The 17,774-nt window shown below is 34.0% G+C and overlaps 1 protein-coding gene across 2 annotated transcripts; it reads left to right on the forward strand.

The window, feature by feature from the left end:
* Window positions 1-4,876: 4,876 nt before the first annotated feature.
* On the forward strand, window positions 4,877-11,991 carry LOC114309008 (transcription factor MYB8). Of its 2 annotated transcripts, XM_082924064.1 has the most exons (7): window positions 5,667-6,391; window positions 6,559-6,715; window positions 7,922-7,996; window positions 8,075-8,295; window positions 10,452-10,878; window positions 11,005-11,134; window positions 11,317-11,991. In XM_082924064.1, the coding sequence occupies exons 5-7, from the start codon at window positions 10,584-10,586 to the stop codon at window positions 11,606-11,608; spliced, it is 717 nt and encodes a 238-aa protein (XP_082780190.1). In that variant the 5' UTR covers window positions 5,667-6,391; window positions 6,559-6,715; window positions 7,922-7,996; window positions 8,075-8,295; window positions 10,452-10,583; the 3' UTR covers window positions 11,609-11,991. The 2 variants fall into 2 exon arrangements, with proteins under 2 accessions (XP_082780185.1, XP_082780190.1); XM_082924059.1 differs by having other exon boundaries at window positions 4,877-6,715.
* Window positions 11,992-17,774: the final 5,783 nt, after the last annotated feature.

Here is a 17,774-nt window from a genome sequence, read left to right on the forward strand (position 1 = left end):
AAATTAAGCTTCTCCTTCCCCACTCAAAGAATAAGTTGATTTTTGACTTAAAAAAAGTTATAAACTGTGTTGTTGAGCTAAATCAAACACATCAAAATAGTTTAAATTAAATTAAAACTTTTATCTCCTCCTCTATTGTCATGATCTCTTTCTCTCTCCATTTAAAAAATAGTGAGGAGCTAAGCAGTAGAGAAGAAGGTGAGAAAGGGAAAAGTTGAGCAACGTTGAAGATAAAAGGAGATGGGGATTGTTGGAGAGAAAGAGGGGACTGGGGGTCCAAAAGGTTGGATTTGAAATTATGATGGGTGCTTACAGGAGAAAAAAGAAAAAAATAAAAGAAGAAAGAAATTTTAGTGTGTAGGGGTTTGGTTTCAAAGAAATATTGTAAGAGCAAAAAATGGCACTCAAACAAAACTAATTTGGTCTGGTTCAAAAAAAAAAAAAAAAAAAAAACAAATTTGTTTGGCTTCTAATATGATCGGTAGACACGTAAATTTAATATAATTTTTTTATTAATATGGTTAACAAATGATAAATAAGAAGGGAATAAAATGTTACATGAATTAAAATTTTATAAAAATATTATACAATTTTATTAAATTTGTAGAACTCAATATATATTTTTTCTAAATTAAAAAAAGGTTAGTATGATTTACTTAAAAACAAAAAAAAAAAAGAAAAAAAAGAAAACAAAGAGAGTTTCTCAAATTATGATATATATATATATAAATGTTGGCCTTCTTTCAAAATTTAGACCCACAAAGCCCACCATGAGTCCCACTTTGTTGATATCAATTGTTTGTTTTATAAGGCACTTGGCATATACTATTTATAGAAAAAAATTTAGATCAACAAAAATAATTTATTCATTGAATTTGAGTTCGCCTAAATCGCCTGAATTTGTGCATGTCGATTAACCGCTTAAATGATCAGCTGGATGACTGGTGCAATACTTGTCTATCGCGATTGTTACTGTTGTTGCCAGAGGATTGGTCGAACAACCGGCAAGCTAAAATTCGAGAGGTTCAAACAAGTCAAAATTCGGTAAATGTAGTATTGCTTTTAGATTAGAATTTATACCACAAGTTTAACTCCTTACGCCTTGAAAATCCAATTTTTTATTTTATTTTATATTATTTCTATAATTCCTTTATTATCCTCACTCTTATCATTCCTCATTCTGCTTACACCCAAAACTTAAAAACCCTAATCCTAACAGCCATTTTCATCTCCCCCCTCTCTCTCTCTTTCACACACACACACACATTATATCATTGTAGCTGACCGTCGCCACTGTCACCATCGTCACCACCTTTAACTCTTCATTGGAAAGCCTCGTAGAAGCTCCTCAAAGCATTGCTGCCATTTTGCCCTCTCTTCCGAAGACCAATTGTTTTTCTCTCTATTGTTAGCTCCATCTCTTTACTTCTGTTCCGCACTCTTCCCTATTTTCTTCTCTTCTCTTTGGATTGGATCTAAACCCAAATTAGTCTAAAAAGTAAAGTAGACCCACAATTGCAAATATAACTGTTATACATATATATACCCTCTCTCTCCTCTTCTATATAAACTCGAATCGAATCAAAATAAACCTAGATTCAGTCCTAATTTTTATTTTGTTGATTGTCTTTGTCCTCAATGGTTCCAAGAGCTGTTATCAAAACTAGGTTCAAGAATGGGTGCATGGAGAGGAAAGAGAAATTCAAAAACATAAAGTTTAAAATTGCTCTTTAATATGATGTAGTAGATTTTGATGATTCTTTGCCGGGAAAATGGCATTTCGGATGAGAAGGGTGGCCGGAGAAGTGGTGGTGTCAGTGATAGATTGGTGGAGGTGGTAGTGATGAGGGAGAATTTAAGATTAGGGTTAGGAATTTTAGGTTTTGGATGTAAAGAGAAGGAGAAAGTTTAGAGATAATAGTAATAAAAGAACTATAAAAATAAAAAATAAAAAAAATTTGAATTTTGAAGGTATACGAGGTTAAATCGGTGGTGTAATTAGAATTTCCCCCTTAGATTAATATGATAATTGTTTATATTTTTACAAAATGGTAAAATAATATAATTATTAGATTAAAATGGTAAAATAATATAATTATTAGATTAATTTTTTTATTTTTATTATTGAAATAAGTAATTTTTTTAAAAAAAATAAATAATTCAAATCATTTTAATAATGAATTAGCGACTCTCATATCTATTTATCTATCTATACTATTATAAAGTGAGCGTTCTTTATAGTGTCTTGAAGACTTTGTTTCTTATGCTGTCATGTGTGTACTTTTTTATTTGAAATTAAAATTTATTTCTTATGTGTCACGTGTTTATTTTTTTTTAATTTGAGAGAAGGGAATTTAAATCTTAGGGTTGGTTTGGCATAAACTAAATAATACAAAAAGTTAAAAAGTTACTATCCTATTTAAGTCATATAATCTTATTTAAATCACATCACCTGTCTAACACATTACATCAAACTCAACTCATATAAACCAATAAATTAAAAAGTATATTTTTTTAAAACATTCCAAATCAACCCTTAAATTTATGTCAAATGAATAAGATTCTTACCATTTAACTAACACAGCGTGTGACATCCGTTTAGTATATATATATATTTTTTAAATTTAGATTTTACGAAAAGCTAAAAAACAGGGAAAGAATCCCATAATTGTGATCCGCAGGTAGCTACATACACGCGATCGGACACCTCAAATCTAGGCACTTGCCCTAGCTCCGACACGTCCGTCTCCTTCCCGCGCAATTCACTCTCCGGCATCAACAACCAAAAAAAAAAAAAAAAAGAAAAAAAAACACCAAACCCCACTCTCTCCGACACCCCCCTCAACATGAAGCGCAAGAAATGGTCAGAGCTGGAAGAACAAACCCTACTCTCTAAGTACTCGGACCTCCTCAACTCCGGAACCCTAGCCAAGCTCAAGACCCGCGAGAAGAAATTCAAGCCCATCGCCGACCACGTCAACTCCGTCCACCACCTCCAAGACCCCCTCAACTTCCCCTTCAAGTGGTCCTGGCGTGACGTCTCCATCAAGGTCCAGAACATGCGCCACCAGTACCTGGGCGTCAAGCAGAAGATTAGGGTTTCCGATCACGAATTCAATTGGAAAGATGGCGAGAACCACTGGGAAAATTTCTTGAAGTATAAGGAGGTTTTCGGCGATGTTGAGCTGGAAGTGAAGAGCAAGAAGTTTGGGGAAGAGGGTGTTGATCTATTTGGGAGTTCTGGATTTGGGGATTCTAGGAATGGGGATGATCTTTTTGGGTTGGAATTTGAGATCGATAGTGAGGACTTTGAGGAAGATGGAGATTTAGGTGATGATGTGGTGGTGAGTGATGGTGAATTTTGCGGCGAAGGAGAGGAAATTGAGGGTCAGGGTTTGATTCGGGGAAGGAGGTTGAAAAAGGGTATTGGTGGGTGTTGGGGGAGGGGTAAAAGATTGGGTTTAGTGGGTGCACAGGTGTTGGAGTTGAGGGATGTGATGGTGAGGAAAGAAGAGAGGAGGAGGGAGCGAGAGTGGAGTAAAGAGGAGGGATTTTTGGAGAGAGAAGACAAGAAGAGAGAGAGGGAAATGGGGAAAGAGAAGCAGAGGAATCAGAGGGATGAAGGAGTGGAGATGAGGGAATTGGAGTTGGAAGAGAGGCAGATGATGTGGGCTAGGAGGGAATTTGAGAAAAGGTCAAGGTTAGAGAGGGAATTTGACGAGGAACGGCGAAGGAGGATGAAATTAGAGGAGAAGTGGGAAGAGGAGGAGATGGAGTGGAGGGAACGGGTGGTGGGATTGCAAATTGAGCATGAGAAGCAAATGGTGCAAATGCACGCAGATGCTTGCCAGAATCAAATGCAGATTCTTGGAGTCATGGCACGGCTTGTCTGTCAATTTTTTGGGTCGGCGAATGATGGTTTGGGTGGTGGGTTGGGGGTTTTGCCCCCTCAAGTTTTGCAGAATTTACAGCATCCAGGGGGCTTAGGTGACAATGGGAAGCCTGATGCTAACTCTCCGTCTGAGTTCATATAGGCTGTAATTCGTACCCTTCTATTTATAAATATTTATTCTTGCTGCTGAAGCTCAAATGAGATGTTACATAAGTTAAATTTTGTTGTGTTGAATGCTTCTGTAATAAGTTTGGAAAGAATGGTTTCTTATTTTGTTAAATAAAAATCCTTGGTACAGAATTTCGCAGTTTATTTATTTTTCGTTAGTGCAAAATTTTGTAGTTATTGTTCATCTTTGGTTATAGAATGGTATAGTCTTGTATCTTCTCAATTGTGTATTCTGTCGTACCCAATTACATTTTCGAGAGTGAGAGAGTGTTAATCCTCATGAGCCTTGGTGTGTTAGTTTTACCAAAAATAAAAAATAAAAAATCATAGGAGTGTTATCAATCATGAGAAGTGCTTGAGGGAGAGCATTTAACCTTATCATAGTTTAGGAATTGTTAAGCTTTGTCATCCCTTACCATCTAATTTAGGTGGTTCCTTTTATGGTGTTGCGGACTGTAGTAGCAGGGCTTGCATCATGCTTGTTGTGTTTGTGCTTCTGTTATTTGAGAACTGGTGCCAGTTGTTATCATGGCACAAAAGATGGAACTCGGTCTGATATTGTGGTGAAGATAGAATATATAAGAGGGATCATACAGGAAGGTATAGAACAAGTAATGAATAAAATAACGAAAATGAAACCAACATAACAGTCGAAAACGAGTTCCATATAAATTTTATAAAAGTGCATATAGAAAGATACAGGTTTTAGATGTGGGAACTGTTTTGAATCAACCAAATGTTCAAGATATAAGGCTGAGGGAAAAAAGTCTTACGTTGTTCTTTTTAGGTAACACCACAATGCATGGTATATTATTTGGTCTTGACTCGCATTTTCTTGCTCTGATTGGGTGTTAACTTCTAAAATCTTTAAGATACAGCAGGGAGTTTTGGGCTTAAGTTTTCAAGAAATAAATTTGATAGGTAACAGAGGTAAAGTAGATCTGATTTGTACTAATAGTAGGTTTGCCTAGAGGCTTTTACTGATAGTGAAGCTAATGTTTTGCCATAGTTGAGTATGCCATTTGTCTTTCTGCAGTTTTGATTCCTCCATCGTCTTCTCAGTAATTCCATCTAACAGTCTTGCATTGTTTTCTCCAATTTCATATGCTTTCTTTTGCATTTTTTTACTATATTTTCACTTCAACCAGATAATAGCAACTTCTGTGAAGTGTAGAAGGGCCACTGTCCTGACAGTTAGAGCATATTTTAACCTTATTAGTTGATGATTTAGTGGAGGCTCTCCCTGTTGATTGCAATGCGGCCCGCGTTTTAGTGGAGTCCCAGCTTTCAAGGCCAAGGCTAGCCTTGAAGGAGTTACAAGATCTAACTTACTATCTGACACTAAAAAAGCTCCCAATTGAGGATCAAATGAGTGGGCTGAGTGCATTGTGAATCACCAGACGAAGTTCAGGAAAGCCAACACAACTCCATCTAGATATATATGTAGCTACAATTGAGAATATTGATAGCACATAAAAGCAGTCTCTGTAATGGGTCACAGCCTTGCATAGATGCATTATACAAATCTTGAGTGAGAGAGAATATAAAATATGCTTAGAAAAAATCACATTAAATTTGTCTTTTCAATATGAGATGGCCAGACCAGTACTGGTTGCTAAGTGTTAGGGCAAAATGTATGTGAATTTCATTTTGCATTTCAATTAATTGCCTTAAGGAGTAAGGTGTTACCATTTCCTAACAAGTTCAATTGGTTTTTGCTGTCACTACCACCCAACAGAAAAAAAAAAGAAAAAAAGACAAAATAAGAAAAAGAAAAAGGTGATTGAATTGAACACTTCATATTCAAAGCATAGTTGGTAATGTTTCCTTGTTCACTTTAAGCACTTGCTGAATTTGCATGACACGAGGAATTAGCCCCCACCTTATTACAACAAAGCACATGCTCCTTGGGCTGCAAAAGTTCCCCCGTCTTTTCTTATCTCAAGCAAAATTAAGTTCAATGTGTGTGTGTGTGCATGTGTGCATAAACATAGATATCATGTGTTTTGAATTGTGATCATAGAGCATGTCAAGTAGTATTATTTTTTACTGTGGGCAGAATGGAAACCTCGAGCCAAACATTTATCTTGATTAACTTTAGATAACTATATGAACCCTGTTGTCTCCTACATTTCCATATAGTATGTTAAGATTGCATTATCATTTTAAATCACAATATCACATAAAATTGAAATCATTTTAACTTCCTACTTGGTGTTTCTGATACTGCTGGCTTGTTGGAATGCAATATTTGTATGATAGGAAGGAGGGAGAAAGAGGAAATGACAAACAATCAAAAGGATTCATGTCCGACTGATGCTTGTATAACATGTGGGGAGAACCTTTTTCAGATAACTATCTATATATACACATATATTTGAATTGTTCTAGTCCGTGTAATTCCATTCTCATCATTTGTATAATGGACATCTTGTAAAGTATAATACCCAGTTGAATCCTTATATTCTGTAGTAACTAAATTTGCCTTTTGATTTTAGGTTCAGGGTTAGTGGGAACTAATCTCAAGGTTAGTAGCTTAAACTTGCGGTTCATATCATGGTACCTGGACTTGATATATTTGGTTAATCATGTGGAGAAAAGAAGGGTTTTTCAGCAGAATGTCACATGGTCTTTTTCATTTCTGGTGGAATGCAGGTAAGGTATCTTTTTCGACTTTATTTCTTTCAAGAAAGTTTCTTGCATCAAATTCTACTGCTTTGTGAAGGATACTACCTTCAAAATGTAAGAAAAATATTTCTGCAGTATCTCTAATGCCTAGATTCCATTATTTTTTTTTGTTGATAAATTAATACCCAGATTTCATTATCATTCCCAAGAGTTGCTACTAGATCACATGTCATCATTTTCATTGCACTGTTGCTATGCTGTATAAAGTTTTTCCACGCCATGAGATTGATCTGGGTGATGGAAAACGAATCTTCTAAAGTGGCTTTTTTTGGGCCTCTTTACCTAAAAGCCAAAAAAGCTGGCTTTTCCCCAGCGCCAAACAAACCTAAATGTCTTTTCCTCACATCATAACCTGAGTTTATAGTGACTTTCTGCATTTTTACTCCTGTTTTCTGATCTTACCCTTACTCTTTCTAAACCATTCTTATACATCCCTTGAATGGCAGAAGTCAACTACAGTTGTCTAGCAAGAAGACAGACAGTAGACTGGTTGGTTGTTACCTGTTTGTCAAAACCATGGGCAATGAAACTACTAATTGGCATTTCTGAGGGCTGAAAATTACGGTTTTTTTTTTCCCTTCTAATTCTTGTCAGTCGTCAATTTTTTTTTGATTCACAAAGGTTGATGGATTTTCTAGTATCAATCCCCAATGGACTGTCAGATTATAGAGGTCTGTGGCCAGTCATTTCGTATGATAGCGAGCTAGAGTTTCTACTAAAGCCTCGTTTAGGAACATGCCTTTTTAGTAATTTTTTAATTTTTTAGTTAAAATATAATGTAAAAAAAATTAATATGTTTGGGATGATTTTTTGATTTTTTACGAAAAGATATGCAAAAGTAGAAAGAAAAGAAAATCTTTAACTTTTTAGTATAGGTTGTTGACTTTTTAATTTTTTTAATGACTTTTTAACTTTTTGACTAAAAAAATCCATTGCCAAACGAGTCCTAATACTAAATAATTATTTGAGAACTCATGTTGGAACTTGGCTCACATATACACAATTCCTGTAGATTTCCACTTGCTTTCTAAATTATAGTAATATACTGGTCCTTAATATTTTAATTTGTTCTTAATATTTTAATTTTTCATGCGTTGGGAGTCCCTGACCATGTTTAGTGAAAGGGTTTCTATGACCATTCTATTTCCAATTAATTTTTGTCTGTTTTTGTAGGTGGAAGTCAGTTCAGAACAAGCAAAAACTAAGAAAAGAATAACATCAGATTGCACAACTAAACATTTTTAATGGGTAGGTGAAGCTTTTTTTTAAACTGATTTTGAGGTGGTTGCATTTCGTCTGTTGTCTGAAGTGCTTTCATCTTTGCAGGGAATGGCAATATGGGATTATCCATCCAACCGCCAGCCTTTCCGTCTCATTTGGAGCTTTATGCACTAAGAACATTAAATAAAATACGTTCATATCTGTAATTTATTTTTAATTAATTACAAGATAAGACTACGTATATCTAATAGCGCCCTTAATTATGTCTTTCAAATCAGAAAATGATTATCCAACCATACAGGGGCCTCTGACCATCTATCTACAAGGTATCAATCTTTGATATTTTGAATATCTAATATTTTTCATACATTTTTTTATTGTTGATATTCTTTTTCTTTGTTATTTGTCATAGAATAATGGAGGTTTAACATGTGGGATGATTTAAATATAATGGATTCTTGGGTTGATGCTTTGCATAAGTTCTATAAATAAGAAGGGATGTTGTTCGTATTTTAGAGAGATAACTAGAGCCCAATAAATAGTAGAGTGTAACTTGACTGGTCTAACCCGAACAACCCAAGTATAGGTCAAAAATTGAGTTTGTCTTCTCTCAATAATCAGAAAACAAACGGAACGTGAATGTGGAGTTATGAATTGTAGGAATGGGAAGCTGGTTTCCGAGTAGCTTGATCTACCATTGTGTTGGAATAGGCTGGTGTTTTCACTTGTGCTAATGCAAATATTGTTTTTGCCATAATAAGGTGCATTGATGACATTTTCCTTTGTCACGACGTAATCCTCGTCATTATGTGATGCAATCAAAGTCACAAGAATCATTACTTTAAATCGTAACTTCAAAAAATAACTTAATGATTTGTTGATGTTAGACAATATAGTTGAATCATAACTTAGAATACATTACATTGTGCACATGATGCGCAATCACTTTTGGTTGTGCAGTACAAATTTTGTCACATTGTTGTCCAGTTGGGTAAATTATATTAATTGCTTTTAAAATTTTGAAGTTTTAAAATGTGTAAATATATAAATTTTGATTGGTCTAAGATAGTGGATCTCACATTTAAAAAGTAAATCGATCTCATCTAAAATTATAGTCCTTTTTATGTTTTACTACAATAATATTAGGTGATACAAAATTTTATGATTTAAATGCCTTAAATATTTTAAAATAACGTCGTTTTTTATATATTTTAATCAATCAAACCACGCAAATTTGGAAAAAGCTGAAATGCTGAACTATAGGTAAGGTACTGACATTTTCTGAAAGGATTGTTGGATGGCATATTGTTCAGTTCTATCTATCTAGACTACATATATATATATATATATATTATTACATTTTTTATTATATTTATTTTGACTATATATCTAGCCATATATTTAGATTAAGGGATTGTTTGGAATGACCTAAATACGTGTATTTTTTATTTTTTTATGAAATGATATATAAAAAATTAGAGAAGTGATGTGATAAAAAAAAATAAAAAAATAAATTATTTTTAAATTGTCAAACTTGGTCTAAATTCCAGACCAGCAAAGGAGACTGGTGGTCTGGTAGTGGACTGATGGGATTTCCATATGACCCCACTCTCATGCATCAAAATCTTAAAATGCACAAAAACAGATAAAGCCTTCGTTTGGCCTAAGTTAATCGGTAATGATTTATAGTATTAATTTTAGTATTTTAATAGAATATTAATGACATGATAAATAGAAAGAAAAAAAATCAAGACTAAAACATCAGATTAGTAGGTGAGGTCTACTATCAGCTCATTAAGGGGTATTTTGAAAAGTTGATAAAAAATTAATTTTTTGACTTTTTGACTTTTTTAGTATTTTTTTAACAAAAAAGTTGACTTTTTTGATGGTTTTTTTGGAAGAATTTGATAAAAAGTCAAAAAGTTGGCTTTTTGCCAAGTTCTCAAATTGCCCCTAAAGTTGGCTTTAGAGTTAAAGAATTAGAGCTCTAAAGCATTTTTTGAAGTTAAAATAGGATTTTTTGGCTAAAATTATCACGCCAAAATATTACATTCAAATCATAATCATTTCATTTTTTTCTCACAAAAATAAAAAAAATTAACAAATTTATCCCAAATAAGACTTTATAGTCTTAATATAAAAAAGTTAAAAAGTCAATTCATATCCTAAATGAATCCAAAGATATATTAGAACAGTAGAGCACTGGTGGATGTATAAAGCTCCAAAGGTTCATTGACTCACATCTACACTAATGTTATTTTTATTGTGAATAAAATACCTAATGTTAAGGATTAGACTAAAATGCCTAAGACTTTTGTTAAATGATTTGTTATATATACTTAAAAAAAAAAAAAAAAACATAACAACTTCAATAATTTCACCTAAAAAGTAAATTGTAATGGGTAGATTTAAAATTAATGTGTTGTAGGTGATACTCAAAATAAATATTATCTGCAGATTTCAATTTTAAATAATTTTTCAGGTATATAGCAGAATCATAACATCTTATGGTCAAGTAAAATGAGGGATCATTCAAACCACAAAAGAAAGTAAACAACTCTTTAAAATAGGCTACAGCCGGGGGAGTACGTATTCAAGCCAAAACTGTCAGTCCATGTCAACCAACCAGTCCCAACGCAAGTCCTCCCCTTCACAAAGTCATCGGTCGAGGTTATATTTAGGCTACCTTTGTTCCATCTTCACTTTCTCCCCTCAAATTTGTGCCCCATTCTCTCTTTCTCTCTCTGCATTTCCATTGGGTTTTTGGAATAGTACAACAATGAGGAAGCCTTGCTGTGACAAACAGGACACCAACAAGGGCGCTTGGACCAAGCAAGAAGACCAAAAGCTTATTGATTACATTCAAACTCATGGCGAAGGTTGTTGGCGCACCCTTCCCAAGGCTGCCGGTAAATTGCTTCATATGGAACGGACTGGAGAGAAACCTATGAACATTTTACATTTATTTATTTATTATTATTTTTTTTTGGGGGTTCCCTCAATCACGTCTTGTTGTGTTGTTTTATGTGCATTAGGGTTGCATCGTTGTGGTAAAAGTTGCAGACTGAGGTGGATAAACTATCTTAGGCCAGACATCAAACACGGCAACTTTGGTCAAGATGAAGAAGACCTCATCATCAAACTCCATGCCCTCCTTGGCAACCGGTACCCTCTCTCTCTCTCTCTCTGTGCCCACACATGTTTTTTTTCTCAATCAGAAATGCATTTGCAGCATATATGAAATTTCACACACAAAATTCATCTTAGCCAAGCAAATTTTCCACTTTACTTTCTATCAATTTAACTTTTCATCGTATTTTTTCAAAACGGACGTTATGAACTGCTAGGTGGTCATTGATATCCGGAAGATTACCAGGGCGAACAGACAATGAAGTGAAGAACTACTGGAACACTCACCTGAAGCGAAAGCTGATACGTGTGGGTATTGATCCAGATAACCATCGATTGAACCAAACACTTCCTCGCCTACAAAACCAATGCATGTCGACTCTTGTCACTTCGTCTGGGTCGGATGCTGCAAGTTGCCTTGAAGATGACACATCAACATCCTGTGGCTTGAGTCTTGATCTCTCCATTGCCATTCCGTCTCCTTCGCCTGTGCTCGAGGGAGAGAAGTGACAAGATAATGATTACTTACAAGTGATTGAAGAAATTGACAACAATCGGTCTCCTACTCTTCTTTTATTTAGATTATTAAGTTTCTTGGTAGTTATGAATCGTGCCTGATTTCTCTTCACTTGAATTGGACGTCCAGTCTAGTTTATGTGACATCGCTACTAAAAGGTTGCTTTTCTTTAAAGTTAGGGTGACACTGTCACGAAGCTCTTACCTTCCTGAGGGATTTTCTATTTTTTACTTTTAATGTGTTCGGTTGAATTGAGTACTTTAATGTGAGACTATCTCTAGGATAGCACACAAATGAGAGAAGAATGATTTGTGCTCAAATGTGAAAGATAAGTGGAGAGTGAATAAACTGGACTTGGATCCAAATTAGAATGCAATTCAGGATTATGGATTGATATAAGAATATGAATTGATAGCTTAATTTGTTTTTTGGTTTGATTAATTTAACATACAATTGTAAATGGGGAAATTAAAAGTAAACGTAATCGTTCACAATCAAACTCTCAATTTTTACTAGGGAAACTCAAATAGAAAAATAATTCAGTTAATCAATTCATTATGAACACTGCTAATTATCTTTAAAAGGCTCGATTAATAACAATTCGGTGAGTGTTTTGTTAGGATTAATAATGTCAAAATAATTAAAATTTCAATAATCAAAGAAACTCAATGAAATTTCTCAAAATATTGAGAGTAAAAATTACTTTTACACAAATTTACATAAATAGTCCAAATAAATTTTTTTTTTTCCTTCTATTTTTAATCAAGAAGTTATTTATTTCATCATGAGCAACACTCCTTGCACAAAATGCACACGTCTCACAAGAGGGTGAGGCTCAGTGCATTTTGCGTACAAAAACTAGTGCAAGTAGTACTTCTCTTTCATCAAACGAAACAGACTTTTTACCCTGACTTTTTAATGCAAAAACAAAAAAGCAAAAAAAGAAAAGTTGATAAGAAAGGGTAGATGGCAAGTTTTTTCTTCTAACCTGTGTTTGCCTTTTACCTATCAAATCTTTCGTAGGCTATGTTTAGTATAGTTTTTTTTTTAGTCATCAAAAAAAAAATTAAAATAAAAAATTAATAAGATAAAATGTTATATCTAAATTATTATTTATTTTTTTTATAAAAGTTAAAAAAATCAAAAAACTCATTCTAAATAAGATTTTTTAGCTCAAGAATAAAATAGTCAAAGTCAAAAAGTCAACCCGTATCGCAAACGAATGCTTTGTTAGAAAAAATAATTTTTGGTAACTTTAATTTAATATTAAAGTGTGGTGACTTTAATTAAATATTAAAGTGGGTCCCAACCATCTATTGTGTTGGGTTCTAATGGGCTAAAAACTATTGAGATTTGAATAAGAAATTGTCAAGAAATTGTCTCATGATGTTAGATTCATGAATCAAATTTTAAAGAGTATTTCAATCCTTTTTATTGACTAAAGGGTGTGAATCCCGTTGGGCATCCAAACTTTTCATCTTTCTGGAAAGAGATTATGGATCCTGGTTAATGGAGCTTTAATGACCAGCCATAAAGGCTGGTGGCTCTTCCTCTCTTTCCTATACATGTATAAATTGAGACCCTTCGTCAAGTCTCAATATAGAAATTTTTGCTTCCATTTTACAAGTCAGTTTGCCAGAAAATTCCTACTGGGAGAGAGTGTTGCCACTGTTTTTGTTCGCTAAGCTAGACAGAAAGTGTTTCTGCCGTAGCTGGTTTTGACCGTCGTGTCCTGGGAAACAGACGCCGGGATTCCTCAAGCACTCGACCCGTGAGGCGGCGAAATCTGTTTTAAGGAAACTGCTACCATGCAGGCTTCAGTTTGATTTCTTTACCATTTTATTATTTTGCGTACTTCTGTTGAAATTTAGTTGTAATTGTCAGCATATGTTCTTGGTATATAATTTTGATTTCTTCATAAATATATTTATTTAATTTTACAATTTGAAGAACAAGCTTAAAACAGATTTTTTATATATTTTCTATGAAATTGTTCGAATAGATTTATAAAGACAATTAGGTTAGCTTTGTATACTGTTACTAGGAACTGTTGCGGAATTGCTCACTGTTTCAATGATACAAAATATAAATTTGCATGTTTAGAGATTCAAGTAATTTATATGAACAGGCCATTGTTCCATTTTCTGTAGGTTAATTGCCGGTTCATGATTTTGCTTCTTTGCATGCACATAAAACTATTTTCATGCCTTCTTGCACTGATTCATCCTTCTGAGTAAATTAATATATTTGTGTTTGCTAGTGAATAGATCCATGTGTGGTTTAAACATATTACATGCTAATTCTATTCTAGTTTTTAATTTGTTACATGCTTATTATTTTCTAGACTAGATTATATAATTTAATATATTTTGGACTTATAGAGTTTTTATGAATTGTGTACATGATTAATTTGAATTTAATTGGGTGCATTAATCTAAATTATCTAATTGGTTGCATTAACGTGAATTATTTAATTGGGTGCATTAATCTAAATTATCTAATTGGGTGCATTAATCTGAATTATTTAATTGGGTGCATTAACTTTGAATTTAACTTATTTATTTAGAGTTGTTAGTTTAAATGTTTATTATGAATTAATTTCATTCATAACTCATGAGTATTGAACTTTATTTTAAAGTTTTAATTAAATTGACATTTTAATTCATTAGTTAATTTTATAAATAGTTGGCTAGATGGTTTCAATTATTTATTATATTTATTTTTTGCTTAGATTATTTATTTATATATTGTTGTTATTTTTTCTGCTAACTTTCTTTACAGGAATACTTATGCGAAAGGGAATGGAAAAACAAGTACAAATCCAAATGAATAGTATTTGGGATGTAAAAACAAAAATGTTTGGACTACTAACTTTTGTATTAAATGGGAATACCTAAGCGTGGAAAGGCTTTTGGACTAAATAGAATCCTTATGGACTGGTTATTTTATTTAAATGTTTGAAGCATGTTTTGCTTGAGATTTAGTTGGTTTGTTTATCAATTTCTGGTAGCAAGTTTTATTTTCTTGTTTTGTTAGAAGCATTTTATATGCATGTAATTGTTATAGCAATTTTTTAAATTGCTTGTAAGTTTGGAACTTGATTTGGTTTTCTGTGATAGAAACCAAAGTTTTAGCTTTGACTAAAGAGTAGTTCTTATTTGTTCAGAAATGACAATTAAGACGGATTTGGTTTCAAACCTTTGGAGTTTGAAGAAGTCAATGGGTTTAATCATTTTATACCCAAAGTGTTGAAAACCTAAGTTTGGAGAAAGTCTTTGGTTATAATCTGATTATATCCAAAGTGTTTTGGTTTTGAGAAAGGAAATCAAATTTTAGCATTAGCTAAAATATTTTTGATTTTATTCAGAAATAATGGGTTTAGTTCCGGGAGTACCGGTTAACTTTTTATGAGTGGTGTAATTCTGGTAGCAAATTTTATTTGCTTGGGAATCGGTTTGTTATAACCTAGTTTATCCCCTGGAATCTTAATTTTTAAATTGTTGCCTATGGACTAGGAGTCAACATGCTCTTGAATGTTTTGTCAAAAGGTTAACTGGGTTTTAAGTGGGATCGATGTGACCCCTCCAGTCTTCCTGGAAACATTCCTGACCATGTTCGATTCTAGGTTAAATGGTGAGACTAGTTTTGAATTAAATTTCTATCTGAGGAATTTTCTAAGGGTTAAGTTTAATTTCTGGAATCACAGAAGTAAAATTCTGTTGTGATGTTTCAGAAATGGCTTCAAAAGGTGACAAACAGAAATGTTGTTCCACCTGACAACCTTAGCCTCGCGAGATTCTTGAAGGAAGATCTTGAGAGATCAAGTATGATTAAAGGAAATCATAAGATTGCATTAAAATATCTTTGAATTGATCAGAGGCAATTAGTATAGTATCCTTGTGTTATTTATAGCATTTATGATTGCTATGTGACTTTGCTTAAAAGTAAAGATGAGACAACCTGTTATAGTGGTGAATATTTTTTGGATTTTTTAAATTCCAAATATATTCTTAAATTGGTGGCTCCTAGTGAGTATAAGATCACTGATCATAGAGATAGAAAACTGGTGGTTCCTAGGAGGTGTTAGACCACTGGCTACATAGTTATGAGATTGTGGTTCCTAGTAGTGAATAGATTACTGATCACATGTCAAGACATCATGATTCCTAGTAGTGGAGAGGCTACTGGTCATATGTCAAGACATGATGATTCCTAGTAATGAAAGAGTCTATTGATCCTATGTCAAGACGTTGTGATTCCTAGTAGTAAAGTGGCTACTGATCACAGGTTAAGACATTGTGATTCTTAGTAGTAGAAAGTCTACTAACCACATGTTGAGAAATTAGTGATTTCTAGTGATAAGACTACTGGTCATGTTATGAAGTTTCGAATAGTAGACTAGTGAACACTGGATTTGTGTTTCTTAATAGTAAGACTATTGGTTTCAGAGTGATAGGTCGAACCTAATATATTTGGGTGCCTAATTCGGTTGATGACATTCTGGGAATGTATTTACTGTGATATGATTTTGAGAGTTTCATAATCATTGTGACACAAGGATTTGTTTAAGACTTTGTATAAATTCTACAAAGAAGACTTAATTATCTGACTTCGAAATTGATGAGGATAATAGAAAGAAAGGAGGGAGTACCTCCTCAGTGAAGGCAAATGTCATTGAGCATGGCAAATCTTCTGGGATGAGGAAGAAGCCTCCCGTGAACAAGGGCTCTTAGCTGGGGCCAATGGGTGGTGTTGCAAAGAAGCTGGCATACAAGCCACGGGAACCTGGTTATCGGTTCTTTGGGAAGTGCTACAACTGTGGTAGCGAGAGGCTTTTAGTTTTACTAGGACTACACGCCACATCTGCTCCGAGAATGAGCTGTTTACAACTTTCGAACTGGTTACAAATGGTAAGAAGTTGTTTATGGGAAACTTTACTACCTCATTTGTTGAGGGAAAGGTGGTCTTGAAGTTAACCTCCGGAAAAGAGCTAATTTTGAACGAAGTTCTGTATGTTCCAGACATTTGTAAGAATCTTGTTTCTAGGTCTCTTCTCAGTAAACATGTTTTGCCATGGTTTTTGAGTTTGACAAGGTCGTTCTGACGAAACACAAGTGTGAAACTTGTGTTGAAGTGAAGTGGACAAGATCCCATATGAGTTATGGAAAGACGTTAAGCCTTCTTATAAATTCTTACAAATGTGGGGGTGTTTTGTAATAGTGGCGATTCCTACACTCTAACGGGTTAGGATAGGCCCGAAATCCGTGGATTGTATATTCATTGGTTATGCACATAATAGTAGTGCATATCGGTTTCTTGTACATCAGTCTGAAATTCCAAACATACACAGGAATACCATCATGGAGTCAAGGAATGCATGTTTCTTTGAAGACATTTTTTCTTGCCGAACCCATGAAGGGGTTCCAAGGTCTTTGGAGCAATTTGATGAGCTTGCTAGTGATGATGATCATGTTGATGATCAAGGTGATGATCAAATTGAGGTTTTAGATGAGCCTAGAAGGAGTAAAAGGACTGGGATATCCAAATCTTTTGGTCCAGACTTCTTGACTTATATGGTTGAGAACGAACCTCAAACTTTTCACGAAGTTGTGACTTTTCCTGAGAGTCCTTTATGGAAAGAAGCGATTAAAAATGAGATTGACTTCATCTTACAGAACCACACCTGGGAGTTGGTAGATTTACCTCCAGGTTGTAAGCCTTTAGGCTGCAAATGGATTTTTAAAAGAAAGATGAAGGCTGATGGGTCAATTGACAAGTATAAGGCGAGGCTCGTTATCATAGGGTACATGCAACGAGAAGGCCTGGATTACTTTGATACATACTCACCTGTAACTAGGATAACATCCATTTGCATGGTGATTGCGATAGCAGCTTTGCGCAATCTAGAGATACACCAGATGGATGTAAAGACAGCTTTCTTAAATGGGGATTTGAATGAAGAAATCTACATGGAGCAACCTGAAGGGTTTTCAGCTCCAGGGCAAAGCAAGAAAGTCTGTAAACTTGTCAAATCATTGTATGGTTTGAAGCAAGTGACTAAACAATGGCCTGAGAAGTTTGACAACGTAATATTGTCAAATGGGTTTAGAATCAACGAATGTGATAAGTGTGTTTATGTCAAAGACATTGACAGAGATT

The sequence above is a fragment of the Camellia sinensis genome, chromosome 1, assembly GCF_055761805.1.
Source record: "Camellia sinensis isolate YWXY chromosome 1, ASM5576180v1, whole genome shotgun sequence".
NCBI classification, from domain to species: domain Eukaryota; kingdom Viridiplantae; phylum Streptophyta; class Magnoliopsida; order Ericales; family Theaceae; genus Camellia; species Camellia sinensis.